The sequence below is a fragment of the Strix aluco genome, chromosome 20, assembly GCF_031877795.1.
Source record: "Strix aluco isolate bStrAlu1 chromosome 20, bStrAlu1.hap1, whole genome shotgun sequence".
Lineage (NCBI taxonomy): Eukaryota > Metazoa > Chordata > Aves > Strigiformes > Strigidae > Strix > Strix aluco.
In genome coordinates, this window is record NC_133950.1 from 11,348,855 (window position 1) to 11,364,907 (window position 16,053).

At 43.8% G+C, this 16,053-nt stretch overlaps 3 protein-coding genes across 13 annotated transcripts in view; 1 reads left to right on the top strand and 2 right to left on the bottom strand.

Annotated features, from left to right (window-relative positions):
- The window catches only part of SETX (senataxin), a 37,128-nt gene extending 35,506 nt beyond the window's left edge, over positions 1–1,622 (bottom strand). For 5 of the 7 annotated variants that reach the window (XM_074846646.1, XM_074846645.1, XM_074846642.1 and 2 more), the window contains exons 1-2: positions 1,551–1,622; positions 678–885 (exon numbers count right to left, since the gene is read on the bottom strand). The gene's annotated coding sequence lies outside the window, so the exon portion shown is untranslated. Of the gene's footprint in view, positions 1–647; positions 886–1,271; positions 1,444–1,550 lie in introns of those variants that run through there. The other 2 variants (XM_074846644.1, XM_074846643.1) reach the window with 2 other exon arrangements.
- A 2,645-nt stretch (positions 1,623–4,267) lies between these two features.
- TTF1 (transcription termination factor 1) lies at positions 4,268–13,836 on the bottom strand. 4 transcript variants are annotated; one of them, XM_074846235.1, is made up of 12 exons: positions 13,787–13,836; positions 12,798–12,898; positions 11,763–12,646; positions 10,724–10,974; positions 10,148–10,333; positions 8,540–8,618; positions 8,122–8,252; positions 7,381–7,609; positions 6,980–7,069; positions 6,693–6,758; positions 5,898–5,983; positions 4,268–5,481 (listed from the first exon to the last, which is right to left on the bottom strand). In XM_074846235.1, exons 3-12 carry the CDS (start codon positions 12,632–12,634, stop codon positions 5,321–5,323), a joined length of 2,151 nt encoding a protein of 716 aa, XP_074702336.1. In that variant the 5' UTR covers positions 12,635–12,646; positions 12,798–12,898; positions 13,787–13,836; the 3' UTR covers positions 4,268–5,320. The 4 variants fall into 4 exon arrangements, with proteins under 4 accessions (XP_074702336.1, XP_074702338.1, XP_074702339.1 ...); XM_074846237.1 differs by lacking the exon at positions 13,787–13,836 and adding an exon at positions 13,572–13,754; XM_074846238.1 differs by lacking the exon at positions 13,787–13,836 and adding an exon at positions 13,398–13,538.
- A 169-nt stretch (positions 13,837–14,005) lies between these two features.
- CFAP77 (cilia and flagella associated protein 77) overlaps positions 14,006–16,053 on the top strand; it is a 61,480-nt gene continuing 59,432 nt past the window's right edge. For both annotated transcript variants that reach the window (XM_074846261.1, XM_074846263.1), the window contains exon 1: positions 14,006–14,235. In XM_074846261.1, coding sequence (XP_074702362.1) covers positions 14,110–14,235 — 126 coding nt within the window. In that variant the 5' untranslated portion in view covers positions 14,006–14,109. The remainder of the gene's footprint in view (positions 14,236–16,053) is intronic.

The following is a 16,053-nucleotide window of genomic DNA, read 5'->3' on the forward strand; positions in this document are numbered from 1 at the left end:
TTTAAATGAAAGTGAGGAATAAAACTAACCAACAGATGATACTGTGATGAAATACTAACCAATACGAACAGAGGTGTGTGTTTGTGTGTTCAGAATCAAACAAATATGGTGTGTGTTTGTAAGTCGGTGTGTTGGCCACTTGGATGCCTAGCACCCTTTTCTGTGCAGAACTGTAACAAACACAAATATCTCAACTCTGTGTGTTAATTGGCTCTTTACACACTAGGTGAAGAACCCTGTTTTGCGGACAACAGTATCTGCAGAATCTAGGTCTAATGAGAACAAAATTTAATTAGGTTTTTTGCTTAATCTCTTGCTAAAATTTATAGGTCAACAAATCCCTGTTGCTAAAAGCAAAGGATATTTATGCAGAACTTTCCTGTCTTCATTATTATAGTTGGGAAGCATCATAAAATTCTCACCACAGATTGCTTCCTCTAAAAACAAAACTTCTTCACTAAGCAGCAATACAGTCATCTCAAATCCTGCTAGTCTGAAAAAGTCAACTGAATACTGGGAAAGCATGAACACTTGAAGTAACTATGTAAAAAGAAAGACTGAAATTGCTTCTGTTATTTAGCATAATGACGAATGCAAAGGGGAAATCTAGGTAAAGCAAAACCATACATTTCTTCATACATACGTACTGAGGGAAAAAAAACAATTGTGGTATCGACCTTTAGAAAAGGAAACTATTTGCTGTGCAGGTGTGCTGGGTCACATGGTGGGAAAGAGAAAAGCGCTGCCCTGCTGCCAGGGAAGGGGGCTGACGCCTTCAGCCGTACATGCCCTCGAGCACAGCAGAGCAAAGCACTATCTTCAGTAATCCATCCCCTGGTAACCGCGTCTTGATGGTATCTGGCGCCTTGATTGTATTTCGAGGATCTAGAGCAAAACAGCAATCACCAGAAATCGGTTCAGTTCACACGTTATAGACTACAAATTGTTTTGGTATTTAGATTAAAAGACTTCGGTATGATTTGCAACTGAATCCCTTCTGTCATTCAAATACAGTGTATATCGCACCTTCTTCTAACAAAAGGTGTTATCTACGCACATTAAGTAAGGAAATCGCTTAAACAAGCGCGCACGGATACAGAACCCTTTACCTGCAACGCTTTAACGGCTGCCCACTGATGAGTATCGACGCCTGCTCACAGAAACACCCGAGCGGAGACGGGGCGAAGGGTGTTTCTGTTTCCCCGTTCAAGCCGCCGCAGCCGCTCCCAGTTACTCGTTTCCCCGCCCCGCGGAGCTCCCCGGGCACTTACCAACCGCTCCCCCACGAGAGTCCCAGGCGCACCCGTCCGAAGCACCGCCTGCCCCGCAGCCCTGCCCGGTCCCACCGCCCCAGGAGGCCGCCCGAGCCGGGGAGCGCGCCGCCGCCTTCCCGCCACAGCAGGCCCGGCCCAACCCGGCCCGGCGGGGCAGCGCCTCCCCCGAGGCGGAGGGAGAGAGCGGGACTGAGACAAAAGGGAACGCGAGAGGAGCCCGGCCTCCTCCGCCGGTCACGGGAGGGAGGAAGCCCCTTCTCGCCCCTCCCCACTCACCTCACGCCGCCGCCGCCGTGGTTCCTCCGCCACAGGCCTCCCGCCCCCTCCCCCCCGCCCGGGGCGGCGGCGCCCCCCGCACTTCCGGTCCGCCGGCGGAAGTGGGCTCCAGCCTGCTCCGGGGGCGGGGCCGCCCGCCGCGTGCGGGCAAGCCCCGCCCCTTCGGGGCCTTAAAGGACCAGTAACGAGGGACGAGCGGGGGGCGACTGCGGCGGGAAACTGAGGTACGGGGCGGGCGGGGCTGCGCAGAAACGTCAACGCAAGTGGTGTCTGAGCCCCAGGGAGCACAGCTAAGGGCACTGCCTCAAGGATAGAATTATGTAAGTACTAAAATAATAAAGTCCCACCCCAAATCCATGCTCAAGCCAAGCGCAGGGCGTTCCTCAGAGGTCTGAAGCAATAACCCCTGGGGGGAAGCTGCCTCACAGCCTCCACATCCCTCTTCCCGCACACCCCAAAGAGGTGGGAGAATGTCAGTCATGGCTCAGGCTTGCCCCGGGCACTTGGGGATGAAGCCACCTCGCTCGAGGCTTGTGTCCCCACCTCAGCATCTAGTGACCCTCCAGGTCGCAGGGACGATGCTGTCCCCCAGCCTGGGAAGCTCTGAGGAATCAAACAGAGATTATTTGCCTTTCTTCAACTCCTTGTTTAAGACTTTACAGGAGAGGGGGGTGAAAAAGGCAAGTCCCTGTTTGATCTTCAGCTGCTGCCACCATAACATTCCTCAACTTTGAAGTGCTTCTCTGCTGCAAACGCAACTCTTGTAACCTGGCTGTCTCAGTCTTTGATAACGGCACACAGCCAAGAATTTTTTTCTATAACACCATTCAGGCCATTAACGCACCAGGAAAATGCTTGAAGCGACATATCTGCTTGAATCACCGAAGTTTTTAGGGGACTCACTGTGCTTTTTAGACGTGAAGGATCTGTCATGCTCTTATTTATAATGCAGCCTGATACACAAAGCTTTGTCAATGGTATTTCCATCACCATTCCGTGGAGCCTGTTTGTTTTTTTTAAACCTCTCCCTGGAGCTTGCTCTGTTTTCAATAATATTCAAACGCCCACATGAAACACTTGCCTCCCCCACCTGCACTCCCATGCACCTTTATAAAATGACGGAAAAGGGAAAAGCTGCTTTCTTATGCCCTCTTAAGTGCCGTTAGTCAGCAAATGTGAAATGATCCCTCCTCCTCCAATTATTTGCCCATGTGCAGATCACGTTACCCAACGAGATGCCGGTAAGAAGCTGTTTCTTTACTCCATTCCCAGAGCTGCAGGGAGGACGGATGCAGTCTCTCCATTTTTTCATGTGTGGCAGAGGTCAGGTCTGTGTCATAGCTCCAAGTTTACAGTTCCCACCCTGGCTTGCTTATGTTTTTTGTCAGAGAAACTGCTTTTTTAACAAGCAACAGGCCTCACGCCCTGCGGTGAACCTACGAGCTGGAGAGCTCCCAGGTCATGTACAAGGTAGCAAAGATGCGTCAGAAAAAAATTTCAAAAGGTGTTTTCGAAGCCCAAAAATGCAAGATAACTAAAGTACAGAACAAGATACCAAAGCTAAAACGAAGACATCCATCTTGTCTATACTACTGACTAGCAGCCAACTGCTTCACTCTATAAATATTGCCATCAGGATGGGCCCAATTTGAGCTCTCCCTGCACTGCATTCCAGGTGACTCTCCTTGAGCAGGGACACCTCTCAAGGTCTGAGATTCCTTACCTGAGACTAAGAGATCCTTTCTTGCCCAAGGCGGAGAGAGCTCTTACTCGCAACAAATCCTTGGGAAGTGACTGACAGCATGCTGAATTAATACTAATGAAACATTACTAATCCATGTAGCTACTCAATATCAATTACTATGAACTTTGTACAAATAATTCCATTAGACATAACCGTTGTCCAAGTCTGAGACTAACATTGGACCTAGCTGCATCTAGGGTCCATCAGGAGATTAGAAAGCAAGGGGGTCCACTCTGAACCTTGTGACTCGACGGAGAGTCTTCCTTACCCTTTGCGTCTCCAGTCTCTGTGTGAATCATTCTAACTCGATTCTAACTCATTTTCCTTTGTATGTTTTTCCCATGAAGTAATTAATAAGGTGAACCTTGCCATCAAACTTACTGAACCTTGGTAAACCACTGTTAAACTTTCTTAAACTCCACCGAATTTACTGAACTCTGCCAAATTATTATTTTACCTCAGTAAAACATATTGCTGCTTCTTTTTTGAGTGAGGTACATTCCCCTTATCCGTGTTTCCCTTTAAAGCAAAGGATAAAATAAATCTCCTTATGGAAGTAGAAGTTGATTTCTGAGAGATCTACTCTACAAACTCTACAACCACACAATCGTTTGTGCTCTAGCCTGCAGAAAATTCAGAGGATCTCCATCTTCCAGGAAACAAAACTTGAAAAACACAAATGGCTTAGATTCAAAAATTCAAGTTCTTCTGCTTTTAACCTTCATACCTGTAAGGCAACAGAGGCAAGTCAAATGCCTAAGTGCAAGGCAGCTGGTACATTTTTCCTTCCTTCCAACCCGGTTTCATCTCTTGCCTGGAAAACTCATCCTTATACCGGTGGCTGATCTCATGGGGTCCTGCCTGACTCACAAAAGTCACACTGTTTTCTATCTTCAGAGAGACTAAAGCCAGACACAGTTAAATATGGGAAGTTCTCATTTAACATTCTTTCCTGTAAGTCACAGTCCAGAAGAACCTCCAACAAGGCCTTTATTTCAAGCCGTTGAAAATTCTACATTTTCAGTAACAATTTTTAAAATTAAAGGAGGAAATTCTCACTTATCAAAATGACCATCAAAAAGTAGTATGTCAGAGACCAAGTCTTCTTTCATTACTTTCTATACAGCATATAGAAAATAGAAACAAGCTACACAAATACTTTACACACAGATTTTTTTTTTTTTACATTCACTCGGTCAATTTACAATTAATCACTCTAGGCAGAGAGTTAAAAATACCGAAGACATGAGTACAACCTCCATCTTATCTCTCATTTTTCTTATTGAAATGTATAAATTCTCCTTGGCACAACAAAAAAATATATGTATGTATGTATATATATACACATTGTCTATTTTGTCTTTGTATTCCAAATATTTAAAAAAACATTTTAAATGCATTGTTTGGTTAGCATGATATGACATTGCAATTTATGAATAGTAATGGACAAAAATCCATTTTCTCTAGAAGGGCTGATAGAAGTGTAAGTCTACATCAGAAATAAAAATCAGTTGCTTTTAAGAACAAGACACCTGTTAAAAAAAACCCCAAAGACTCGAAGTTGTGCTGTTTCCATCAACACAGATGTCTTAAGATTTATTACAGAGATTTAAAAGCAAATGGAAAGGCTTTTCCCAATTCCATGAATTTAGGTTTTTTTAATGGTTTAAAACTCATTAAAGTTCCGAAAACCAAGTTCATGTACAAAGGGTAAACAGCAGCTTTCAACTCCACAGAAAAAAAGCAGTGGAAAAAATACTGGCTTTAAGACATTCAGAAAGCAAGTTGGGATGCTTAAATGAAGACTTCTAAAACCAGAGCTAAATTAAGGTAATAAAAGGTGGCACAAAAGCTGTATTTACCTCAGTCTTCAATATGAAACAAGAAAATCAAATGTGCATATCTTTACTTTTTCCATTATTAGACAGCCTGTGCACCTGCAGTTGTTGTTGATCTGCATCCACTGACAACCAGATCCATTTTGCAGTTCAATATGCAGACCAGGAATTGCATTTAGGGCAGTCAATTAATCACTCTCTTCACTGGAGTCAAAAATGTCACTGAGCTGGAAAGCCTTCTTCTGTTGACTGGCTGTTGAATTGTCAGAACTAAGTTGTTTCCCCTTCCTTTTTTCTAAGTTTTCTTCAAGTTCTGGAAGTTTCTTTTTGAAAAGATAATCAATAATTTCTTGGGGGAAAAAAAAAAAGAGAAAAAAGTAGTCTTAATTGGATCTGTAGAAGAACTGGATGCCTAGGGGAAACAGGATCTCACAGACAAAAATTATTTTGTCAGTGTTAAATGCAAAAAATCTCACTGTTCTGTAGCCACACATACATACATGCAAAGATAAACTAAAAAAGCAGTCATAAAACTTTAAAAGCTAAAGTATTAAAAAGAAGACGTTCATAAGCACTGCATGAAGGTGACATTAAAATTAAACTCTTATTTTAAAAAAAAAGCATTTAGTAAATTAAGTATAAAGCCTGAGATTTTTAGCCAATTTACTTAGGGAAAGCTACCAGAAAGACTTGAACTAGAACACATATTCTCTTAGATTCAAGCAAAAACCTTCAGGAGTATATACAAACAGCTGGGATACTGACCAGAAAAACTCTTTTTTTGCCAAAAAGGGACACAGGAGACTTTTAGCTTATAAAATTTTGCTTGAACATAGGCTCTAGGGACATCTCTGAAAAGAGAAGAGTTCAAAGATTTAGTGGTGCTAGGAACTATTACAAAGTTTAGTTGTTACTGAGTTATCCACTCATGAAAGTGATGCCAGTCAAACAATATCTTAGCTTTAGGTAGAAAGAATGGATTTCAAATCCTAAGTAAAATAGTTTTTTAAGACAGCAATTCCCCTCGAAGGTAAGAACCTAAACCATGCCATCATACATACGTATTATATGTTTAGTGAAAAGAAATAGTAAATGAAACTGAAAGCATGTGGAGGGGAAAAAAAAAAAAAAGGCACTGTAGAGAAAGTATAGTGTTCACAGTATTGGTAATTTCATATTCAACACTTACTTTGTATGGAAGAAGACTATTAGATTGTATTACACATAATTATCTCTTTTTTCCTGTGTGTTGATTAACACCCAGGAAAGTCTTTTATCAGAGACTTTAGCACAGACTACGTAACACAGTCGCAGTTCTAGTACACAGAACGCACTGGGAATACGGTCAGGGTTGCCTCAAGTGGTTAAACATAAGTTTCAGAGCTTATAGGCATGGTTTACTGCTGAGTACTATGCAAGGATATACACCTGTACATTACCAAACTAAATGACATTTTCTATAGTTGTAGAGGTCTAAGAACTTTGATTCCTTTGTGGAATTTTTAAGACTGACTGCTTCAACTATCCTTTGTATCCATAAAGAGAGGAAAAAAGCTTTACCCAATCGTATTACTGAGTTCTTCCCAGTTTATGTCATTTGCATCCTCCACTTTCATTTCATACAACCTATGAATATAAATACAAAAGCAGTTTGTAGCAGAACTCAAGAAATAATTCAATAATGCTCACAGCTCCCCCAGTCAGAAGTCACAGGACATTTTGTCCAAAGAAAGAGTGGTTGTGAAACCGATATGAAACCGCAGGCATGTTACCACCCTGCAAGCTTTTATAAACACAACTCAGAACAGTAAGAGATAAAAAAACATTCCAGTACTTCTGAACTATACCTTTTAATAAGATTGATCTTGGCCTGTAATCCTTTGGTCCCCCTATATAACTGCTGCCCTTTGGTCATCTTGTTTGTTAAAATTGTAGTCCTTCGAAAACACACAAAAAAAGGTTTCTATCATTTCAAGAAATTCCAAGCATCAAAAGGAAGAGTCTTCAAGATGATACTGCTGCTACAGAGAAGCAGGAATCAGGCTTCACTATCACAGCAAGAAAACTTACCACAGCTAGCAAAGAGTTATTTATTTGTCTGAAACACATTTGCAACGCCTCTCCTATAGTCTACAAGCTATTTGTTACCTATATTACCAAACAACCATCATGGTACAAAGAGTTTCACCAAATAGTTAAATACTCCTCAGAACACATTTTGCTATTTCAGTTTAGTATAAAACCTTACCATTTCTGTTTACATTGTCTCCAATAGCGAGTTCCCACTTTAGCTTCAATCTCAGTCCATGGTAACTTCTGGTACAGTTTCTCACGGTCAATGGACAGATCTCGATTCGACTTTTCTGATGATGAAAGAGAATTTCCATCTTCCATTTCCATTCTTTTCCTAATCACCTCCTCCACTGCATGCATTAACTTCTGGGTCTCTTCCTTTGACCAAGGTCCATAGTTGATAGCTAAAATTGAAAAATAAGGTTAAAGCATAACTTATCATAAATGATTAGGAAAAAAGGCAAAAGAGCAAACGCTTTGCTTTGCATTATTCTTATTTACAAGACAAGCTTCATAACACACTTCCTAGAAACTCTTCTGCATACCAGATTTGAGAGAGGAGTTCAGCCCAATCACTGAAGAACAGCACTGATCCCTAGTTTCTATCTTCTAAAACCTGGTTGTCAAATTCCTGCCACACTCCCCCTAAAAGCACCTATTTAGATGTCAGTTCCATTTAATAAAGAGTTGCATTTATTCCACTTCTTTTCCCTTTTCTATCAGAGGCTGCTCTTATCCCTTATCCCCTGAAAATGCAATCAGTGGTCTGAAAAAAACACCACCACAAATTAATTTAAAAAAAAAAAATCCACTCTGTGGATTTTTTCCAAAAGTTTAGGGCACGTACAACATGCAGTTAAAGTAACTTCTCAAACTGCAATACACAGAATGAATTGTCTTTCTTAAAATTACATACCTGACTTGATTTCAGAGTATTTCATAGCTACTGAGAGGTTAGAACGGGACATCATCTCAGAAATCTTCTTCCAATCATTGCCATGCATAGCATGGTACTTCTTTAATTTTTCTTTTTCTTCCTTAGTATACCTAGTTGAAGAAATGGGCACAGCTTCAGCTGTAAATTCAAACCATTCCAATATCTTAAAAGAGCTGTAATCTTTACAGGCGTTTCAATGTTACTCATCACTACCATTTCAAGTCACACTTTAGAACAGAGGAATTGATAAGGACTGCTCTGAATAATGAACTGTCAATTAAGTCACAGTAACTGGCACAAATGGGAGAGATGACCTTAATTTATATCCATTTTTAATGTACTAATAAACATCAGAGACTGATACTAGCATTTGAAAACTCTCAAATGACTCGCTTACCTCCCTTTGTAATTATTTGGGTCAAACATCTTCCTTGCTCGATAATATATCAGCCTCCAGGGTCGTGGTATACCCTCAGCTAGAAGGTAAATGATTCATTTTTGAAAAACATTTCTCACACTGGTGAGGCCACTTTAAAAAAAAGCCAAAATGAAACCAAAACCCAACAACATACATTTTCATGACTGTGCTGTCAACGACAGATTCTGTCTGTTCAGGAGAACGTACTCTACAGCACTTCAGTAACTGCACAGGAAATAGTCTGACCAGAATCTCTCGAGGAGTTTCAAAGATATAGTTGTTACGACCATGGTGAGACTGTGAATACTGACAGTTGGTAAATAATTGTGTGCGTGCCTGCATATGTGCGGGTAAATATTGAAAACTGAACTTTTCAACTCTCAAGCACAAACCTGCTATTCACTAGCTACAAATTGTACAGACTGTCTGCACATTTGATCCAGATGTAATTAAAATTTAACATACCGAATACTCCCGTTAATAAGAGAGACACGAGACAGCCACCAGTCAGGAGGCTGATGAGATATTGTGCGTCTGCATCTAGACTATTTTGATTGGGAAAAGCGGGGACTGGGGACATCCAGAAAAAAAAAAAAAGTGCATATCGTGGCTGAAGGGAAGATTCTTGAAGTGGGGGAAGATCCGCAGAGACCAATACCTGGGAACACATAACAATCGTGGTCAGGATGCCCAGGAGAGGTGACTGCAAGCAGCTCGCCTAACACCAACATGACCTTCTGCCCAGTTTTCCCAGGCAAGGAGCGATCTCCCAGATGGGAAGGGAAGTCAATGTCAGGCAAATGTGACGATGCAGAGGGAATCACTCTGTGTGAAATAACCAAGGAGGAACAAATCTGTAGCCTCACTGATCCTTAAATAAACACTAGTATCCAAATCCATTACAGGTTGTCATTCACTCTGTCTTGCCTACGCTAATGATACAGAACACACACAGAAGGGAAAGCCACTGAGAAGGTGCACAGAGTAGCTTCATCAGAGATGTTACAAAATGAGCATGTCTACTATACGAAGTGTGAACGTCTTCCAGCCAAGAAGAGCCCAACAAAATGAGTAAAGAGGAAGAGATGTTCCTCCTGCAAACAGAATCTTAGCCATAAGAATTTTGTTTCCCTCAAGTCTTGAAAAACTACCTGCTTTGGCTAACAACCTACGTTCTTGCAGTTCCTGCCACCACTCAGTCCTAAATGTACCACCTATTTATGTGCTCTAAGAACAGTTGACAATTTCAGATAGGACTTCATCACACCTTCCATTATTAAGTCACTATGCTTAGCATATGCCTAGCAAATAATGCACCTTAAGCCATAAAGCACAAATACAAGTTTGAAAGTCTGTAAGTGCTCCTAGTCATGATGATATTTTAATCTCTAAACTCTTCACACCCAAGGTAAGAACAGTATACTGTATAGATCATCAACTACATCATCTCAGCAGCATGCTCCTTTTTTGCCAAATTTAGCAACATTAGTGCTTTTCAATAAAAAATTATTTTAGAAAATACATCACCATGTCACCAGATTGTGGAATGTAACATTCAGCTATTTGAGAAGAAACTTAAATACTTACAAAGTTTTTCACAAAAAAGATGTTCTGCTTTTAGGCGATTGATAGTTTCTTTATCTTCTGGATACCTCGAAGTAAACAGGAGTTTTTCAGCACTGTCTATTCCAGTAATCGTTAAGAACTCTTCAACATTTTTCCGGATTTGATTATTTTCCTTCTGGGAAAATCTGCCAAACTTGACAGCAATACCTAAAACACACAGAAAGTTTTATTTTAAATTTAAAAAAAAAAAAAATAAAAAAAAGAAATCAAACCTCAAGTACCATCTCTTTTACGTTACATTTCAGGTTTTACCAAATGTATAACAAAAGATCAACAAATTCAAAAGGTGAAAACGGAAAACTGGAAGAGACAAAACAAGAGCTGGGAGCAGGTAATTTACGCATACGCTTTGGACTATAATTTGACAATGAGGAAGTAGATGTTATGAAGCAGAGAAACAGAAAATATGTCCATTGGAATGAAGTGAACCAGACTCCGTGGACATGACAGACATGATACAAAATATTTTCCCTCTGTCACAGCATTCACACAGCTGCACAGTCCTTCCTCGCTGCAACAATATTTTGGAGAGCTCACCTTGTTTTTTAAACTGTTTAAACCTCATTAGGTCTCTTCCTGCCATCTTCCTGATTGAACTGTCCGATATATTCCTCACATGAGGAATAAACTCTTCCAATTCTTGTTTTGCAGTATCCAAATCCAAAACTGAACACGTGCTATAGTCCAGGCACTCTTCATCATCCAGACTAAGCTCATCGGAGGCTGCCGTTCTGGTAAAGGAAGTATTCTGGTCCTCCTTTCTATTTGATGTCAAGGTTTCTGATGTCCTGATTTTTTTTTAAAAAGAAAAGCATAAAATAAAATACACCACCAGAGCTCCAAAACAGATATTTTGTTTGTATCTCTACCATTAAAAGAATAAACGTATTTTGTATTTCCAACCTTTTAACACAGATGTAATTTATTATCAAATTTCTATACTTACAACGTTCAAAGAGCTTATTGAAGTTTTGACAATCTGCACCTTTCCCACAAAACTCACAGGTGGACATACAGAAGAAATAGTGTCTCTTGCTACCACTGGCAACACAGAACTTTTCCACCTGTCTCTTACTAGTGCTCTTACTGTAGGTTCTAGACACTGCAAAAGCACCAAGAGCTACTTACATGAGTATTTGTTTGCACAGAACATTAAAAATCTTTAGTTGACCTTACTAGCTGCTTAGTAAAAATATATATTTCACTATAAATACCAAATTTAACAAATGAAATCCCTTTTTCCCTGCTTTTTTTTTTACTAAATATGAATTGCTTGCACATAAATTATTTCCATACCTAGTTTTTAAATAGGAGAAAAATATTCTACATTGAAGGCAATGTTGGTGTATTCTTAGAAAATTTCATTGTATCTTCACAAGATCATTAAACTCTTTAAGCTCTTAAAGTAGGTCTCTATAACATCTTCAAAAACCTTGACAGTATGTTGTTTTTAAAAATACATACTGAACAGACTAAAGAAACACCTGGGACCCAGATAACGTAGAAACATATCTGGGGTATTGGGGGAAGGGGAAAAAAAAAAAAAGAGAAAACCACAAACAAAACGCAAACTTACGGTACATCAGATTCTGAAGAGCTTTCTTCCATGACAAAAGCGCGGCTTTTTATCTTTTTAGCACGAACTGGAGTTTTTTGAGATCGATCAGCTGCTTTAGTCAGCTTAGAAGAATTAGCAGGTACCTCCATGGAATCTTCACTCCTGGCAGGAGAAGCACCAGAGTCACCATCTTCATGCCACTGCTGGGGTGTGGCTACACCACCCTCTGCTGTAGGTAAGGGCAGAACTGTGCCTTCCTCTTGCCTGTTTTGCTCTGGAGATGACAACAGCGACTGGTCAAGGGTTACATCTGTCTCTTCTTGAGTACCTTGGGTACTACCACGTCTTTTCTTCCTCTTCTTTTTTGATCTTTTATTGTCATTTTTATCACATGTTTCGGAGGGAAGCAGCTCACATACCTCATCCTCTTCAGGCAATTTTTCTTTTCTTTTCTTCTTAACAGATTTTTTTAAATAAACGTAATCAGCATTGAGCTCCTGACAATCAGTGCTATGGTGATTTACTGTGACATAAATTACATCGCTTTGCTCATCTGTACTATCACTATACTTCTGCTTTCTTTTTTTCTTTTGGGAAGCATCCTCTCCAGTTTCATTACGAATTTCATGTTCCAGTCCTACAGAAGAATTATCTAATGAATACTGTTGCTTCTTTCTCTTTTTTTTTGTTTTTTCCTTCTTTTTACAGCCTTCATCACTCTGTGCTGCGTGTTCCTCAAACAGAACTGGAGAAGCACAGCTGAGCTCTGCATTTTGTATACTTCCTCTTTCATCATTCTCATGTCTCTTCTTGTGTTGTTTGTGTTTTTTTCTCTTCTTCTTGAGAAAATTCTGAACCTGAAAGTCATCTGCATTTGCTTCTTCTGTCATATTTTTTCTTATCTTAAATAATAAAGATATGAGTTTTACTCAAGTGCTATAATTTATGTGCTGTTACACACTATTACACAGTCCAAACAAAACCCACCCAAAACATTAAAATACTATAGAACTACTCAATATCATCTCAGAAGCATACAATAAAGATACTTACTTTTCAATCCAGCTAATTTTGTGAAGTGACTATGAAAAAGCAGCGCTTTCTTCATCAAACAGATGTGCATCACAGCTGTATTCAGCCTTAAAATTGCCTTCCTGTAACAACAAAGATACACTTTCACAACTATCAGCTTTAAGTTGATTTTGAATAACTAAGCAGTGACAGACTGCTTTCAGCACTGAAACAGCAACAAGCTAAAAGTAATAAAGAAATATTAAACTAATCAGCACTAAAAACAAGTTCCCTAATTAGAAGCTTCTGACTGGCTTTGCCCGTACTCCAGCAGGCCCAAGCCTAGCCAAGGCCCACCTGCTCCAATGGACTCTGTAGCCAGAATAAATCTATTCCTGAAAACTACAGAGTTACACAGAGCAGGCAGTAAGTATTTTTTAGCACATTTTCTAAGGCCAGCACGTACAAAACACTCACAAAGCAACACCCTGTCATCTCTGAAACACAGGACTTTGAATTCTCTCCAACACAGTTTGAGTGCTGCCCGGTACCAGACATCAACCTCCCCACGGCTGCCGGGAAGCGGCTGCCCTGAAACCTCTGGGGACAAACGCCGAAGCCCACAGCTCTGGGGACACACACCGAACCCCACAGCTCCGGGGACAAACGCCGAGCCACGCCCCACCCCACAGCTCCTGCGAACAAAGCCAGGCCGCGGGCCACAAGCCGAGGCCGCGGGCACGCCCAGGAGGGACAAGACCGCGCGTCACCCCCTGCGCGGAGGCACTTCCCCCGCACCGGCCGGCCCGCCGTTACCCTCCGCCTCCTTCCGGGGCTATGGAGGGCGAGAGAAGCACGCAGAACAACCCCAGGCCTCTCGGTGGCAGCGGAGTGGGCCGAGGCGGGGAAACCGCAGCGCCCTCAGGGACCCTGACACCTTCCCCGCCAGCCTCGCCCCCTCCCCGGCCGGGACAGCGCGTCCCACCGCCCCCGCGCGGAATAACGGTCCCGCCCGGCGCCTCCGGCCGCACCTCCGCGCCACGCGGGTCCACCGGCGTCCGCCCGTAACACTGCCCCCCCCGCACACCCTGATACCGGACTCTCCGTTCCCTCCCCCACCCTCCCGCCTGCCCCAGCGGAAGCGGCTCCAGCCGGACCCACCAAAGCGACGGACCCACGGCGTGGAACGGCCGTTGCTAGGAGACGGGGCACCGCCACCCGTCCGCCGCCCCACGCTCACGGGTGGGAGCTGCAGCTCCACGGCCGGATCCTCCCGGCCGCGCCGGCGGGGCCACTCGCCCACGGGGCCACCCGCCTTAGCTCCGACTCCCCCCAGCGCGGCCCGAGCGGCGACATGTCGGGCGGCGGAGCGTTGCCCCCGCGGCGGCCGCTGACCCTGGCCGAGGTGGAGCCGGGCAGCGAGAACGAGCGGCTGGGGGTGGCTCGGGACAGCATGTTGCGCAACCCGCTCATCCTCAAGGTGAGCCCCGGCGCCCCCCGGTCCCTCCCCTCCGCCCCCGCTCCTTGCCCGAGCACGGCCACCCCACCCCATCCTAGCGCCGGTACCGGCGAACAGGACCCCGGGGAGGGGGGGGGGGGGATGTGTGTCATGGTCCCCGCGGGAGCCGCAGCTACATAGCAAAAAAGTTTCCCGTTAAAGCACCCGAAAGGTGACAGCAGTTGAAAACAGTTTTTCCCCCCAATAATTTGTAGGACAAGGAGGGGAAAATGTGTTTTCTCACTAGTCCTTCGTGTTTTATCACCGTTAAACACCCGGTAGCCCCTGGATGGTGACAGGCAGCAGCGTGGGATGGGGGCGTTTTTCGGGTGTTTTTTCAAGCACTGATCCCACGGCTTGAGGAGCTCTTGGGGACAGGGACCAAGCTGTCACTGGTGCTGCTCTCTGCCAGCCCCCCCCGCAGCAGAGGGGGGACGCAAACTCTAACGGCCAAAATGAGGATTTTTATACTGGCAGGGGAGGTTACGGTCACTTCACAAACTCCTGACGCTTCTCATTTTACCGATTCCACTTGTATCCCCGTCCTGTGGCTAGGCCGAGCTCTGGGCGGGCCTTAGAAAGCTTCAGGCATCTCAGTTCGGTTCCCTCCTCCTGATCAACAGCCACAACCACAGAAAGTCGCGCTTTAACCCTTCACCTTCCCTCGAGTCGTGCGTGTGCCCCCCCCACCCCCCCGCCCCAGCCGGCAGCTGAAGTACAGCTCTCGTCCCCTGGATGGCACTCGCAGAATAGCTTCGTGCCCTAAACCAGCTCTTTCCGACCCCAGTCCCTGTCAGGGACACGCCGCCGGGCCGGTACTGACCCCCCCCCTCCAGTGCTGGGGGGCCGGATCGTTGCTCGGAGGGTGCAGAGGGAGAGAGACGGCGGCTGCAGCCCCCGCCAGCCCCCCCCCCGCAGCGGGCTCCGAGAGGTTCGACCAGCTGCACTTTCCCTCTTCTCCTGGCGAGGGCAGCCAGTCCTGCTCAAAAGCCGTCGTTGTTTTTCCACAGCAGGCAGCGGTGACATTTAAACCGCGGCTGCTCAGCCTCTGCTGCGGTAGTTACGCTCCTGAGTTCCCCCGGTAAGAGTACCCCGGCAGCGGCAGGCTTGGAAGTCGGCCATAAAATGTTGGAATTTGGAATATCACAGAAAATTTGAGTCTTGCAACACTGAACGTTTTTTTTTTCGCCCCTCATGAAACTCTAAAAATCGATTTGGAAATTATATTAGGAAAGCAAAGGGAAAAAAAGGTAGGTTTTGCATCATAACTCAAAACCAGCTTCACTTTTTCAAATCCAAAACTTCTTCCTTCTCTTTTTTCTCTGGATCCTGTAAGTTTGATAGGAAGTGGCGGTATCTTTGCTTCTAAGTGGGACCGGGGCAAGACCTCCTCACCCAGCTGCCCCCCAGAAAGACCTGGCGTGGACAGACACAGGGCAAACCCCCTGCTGGGGGGGACGGGAGGCAGCCCCACGTCTCCCCCATCCCTCCAAACTGTTTCTGCCTTTCTTAGAAAAGTGTGCCAGTAAATACATTTTTAGGTGATGCATGAATATGAATCAGAAGAATATGTAATTATATGGCACTTAAGGTACGATAAGGCATAATTGCAGGGGTTGGGTTGATCCTACTTATTTTCATGATGCATCTACGTTCCTTAAATTAAAATAGGTATAAACCACCCGTCAGCGCCGTAAATCCCAGGTCTACGAGTATAACACTGGGGTAATCCTACAAAGGGTGGCTCCTCTCCTGTAGTGTATATGTTGCAGGTAGATTATATGCGGTCATTAAGATTAT

Coding starts and splice junctions, on each gene's coding strand:
- TTF1 (XM_074846235.1), bottom strand. CDS start 12,634: ATGACAGAAGAAGCAAATGCAGATGACTTTCAGGTTCAGAATTTTCTC. Junction 8,253..8,539: donor CCAAATAATTACAAAGGGAG/GTAAGCGAGTCA, acceptor TTCTTCAACTAG/GTATACTAAGGAAGAAAAAG. Junction 6,759..6,979: donor AAGATCAATCTTATTAAAAG/GTATAGTTCAGA, acceptor TTATATTCATAG/GTTGTATGAAATGAAAGTGG.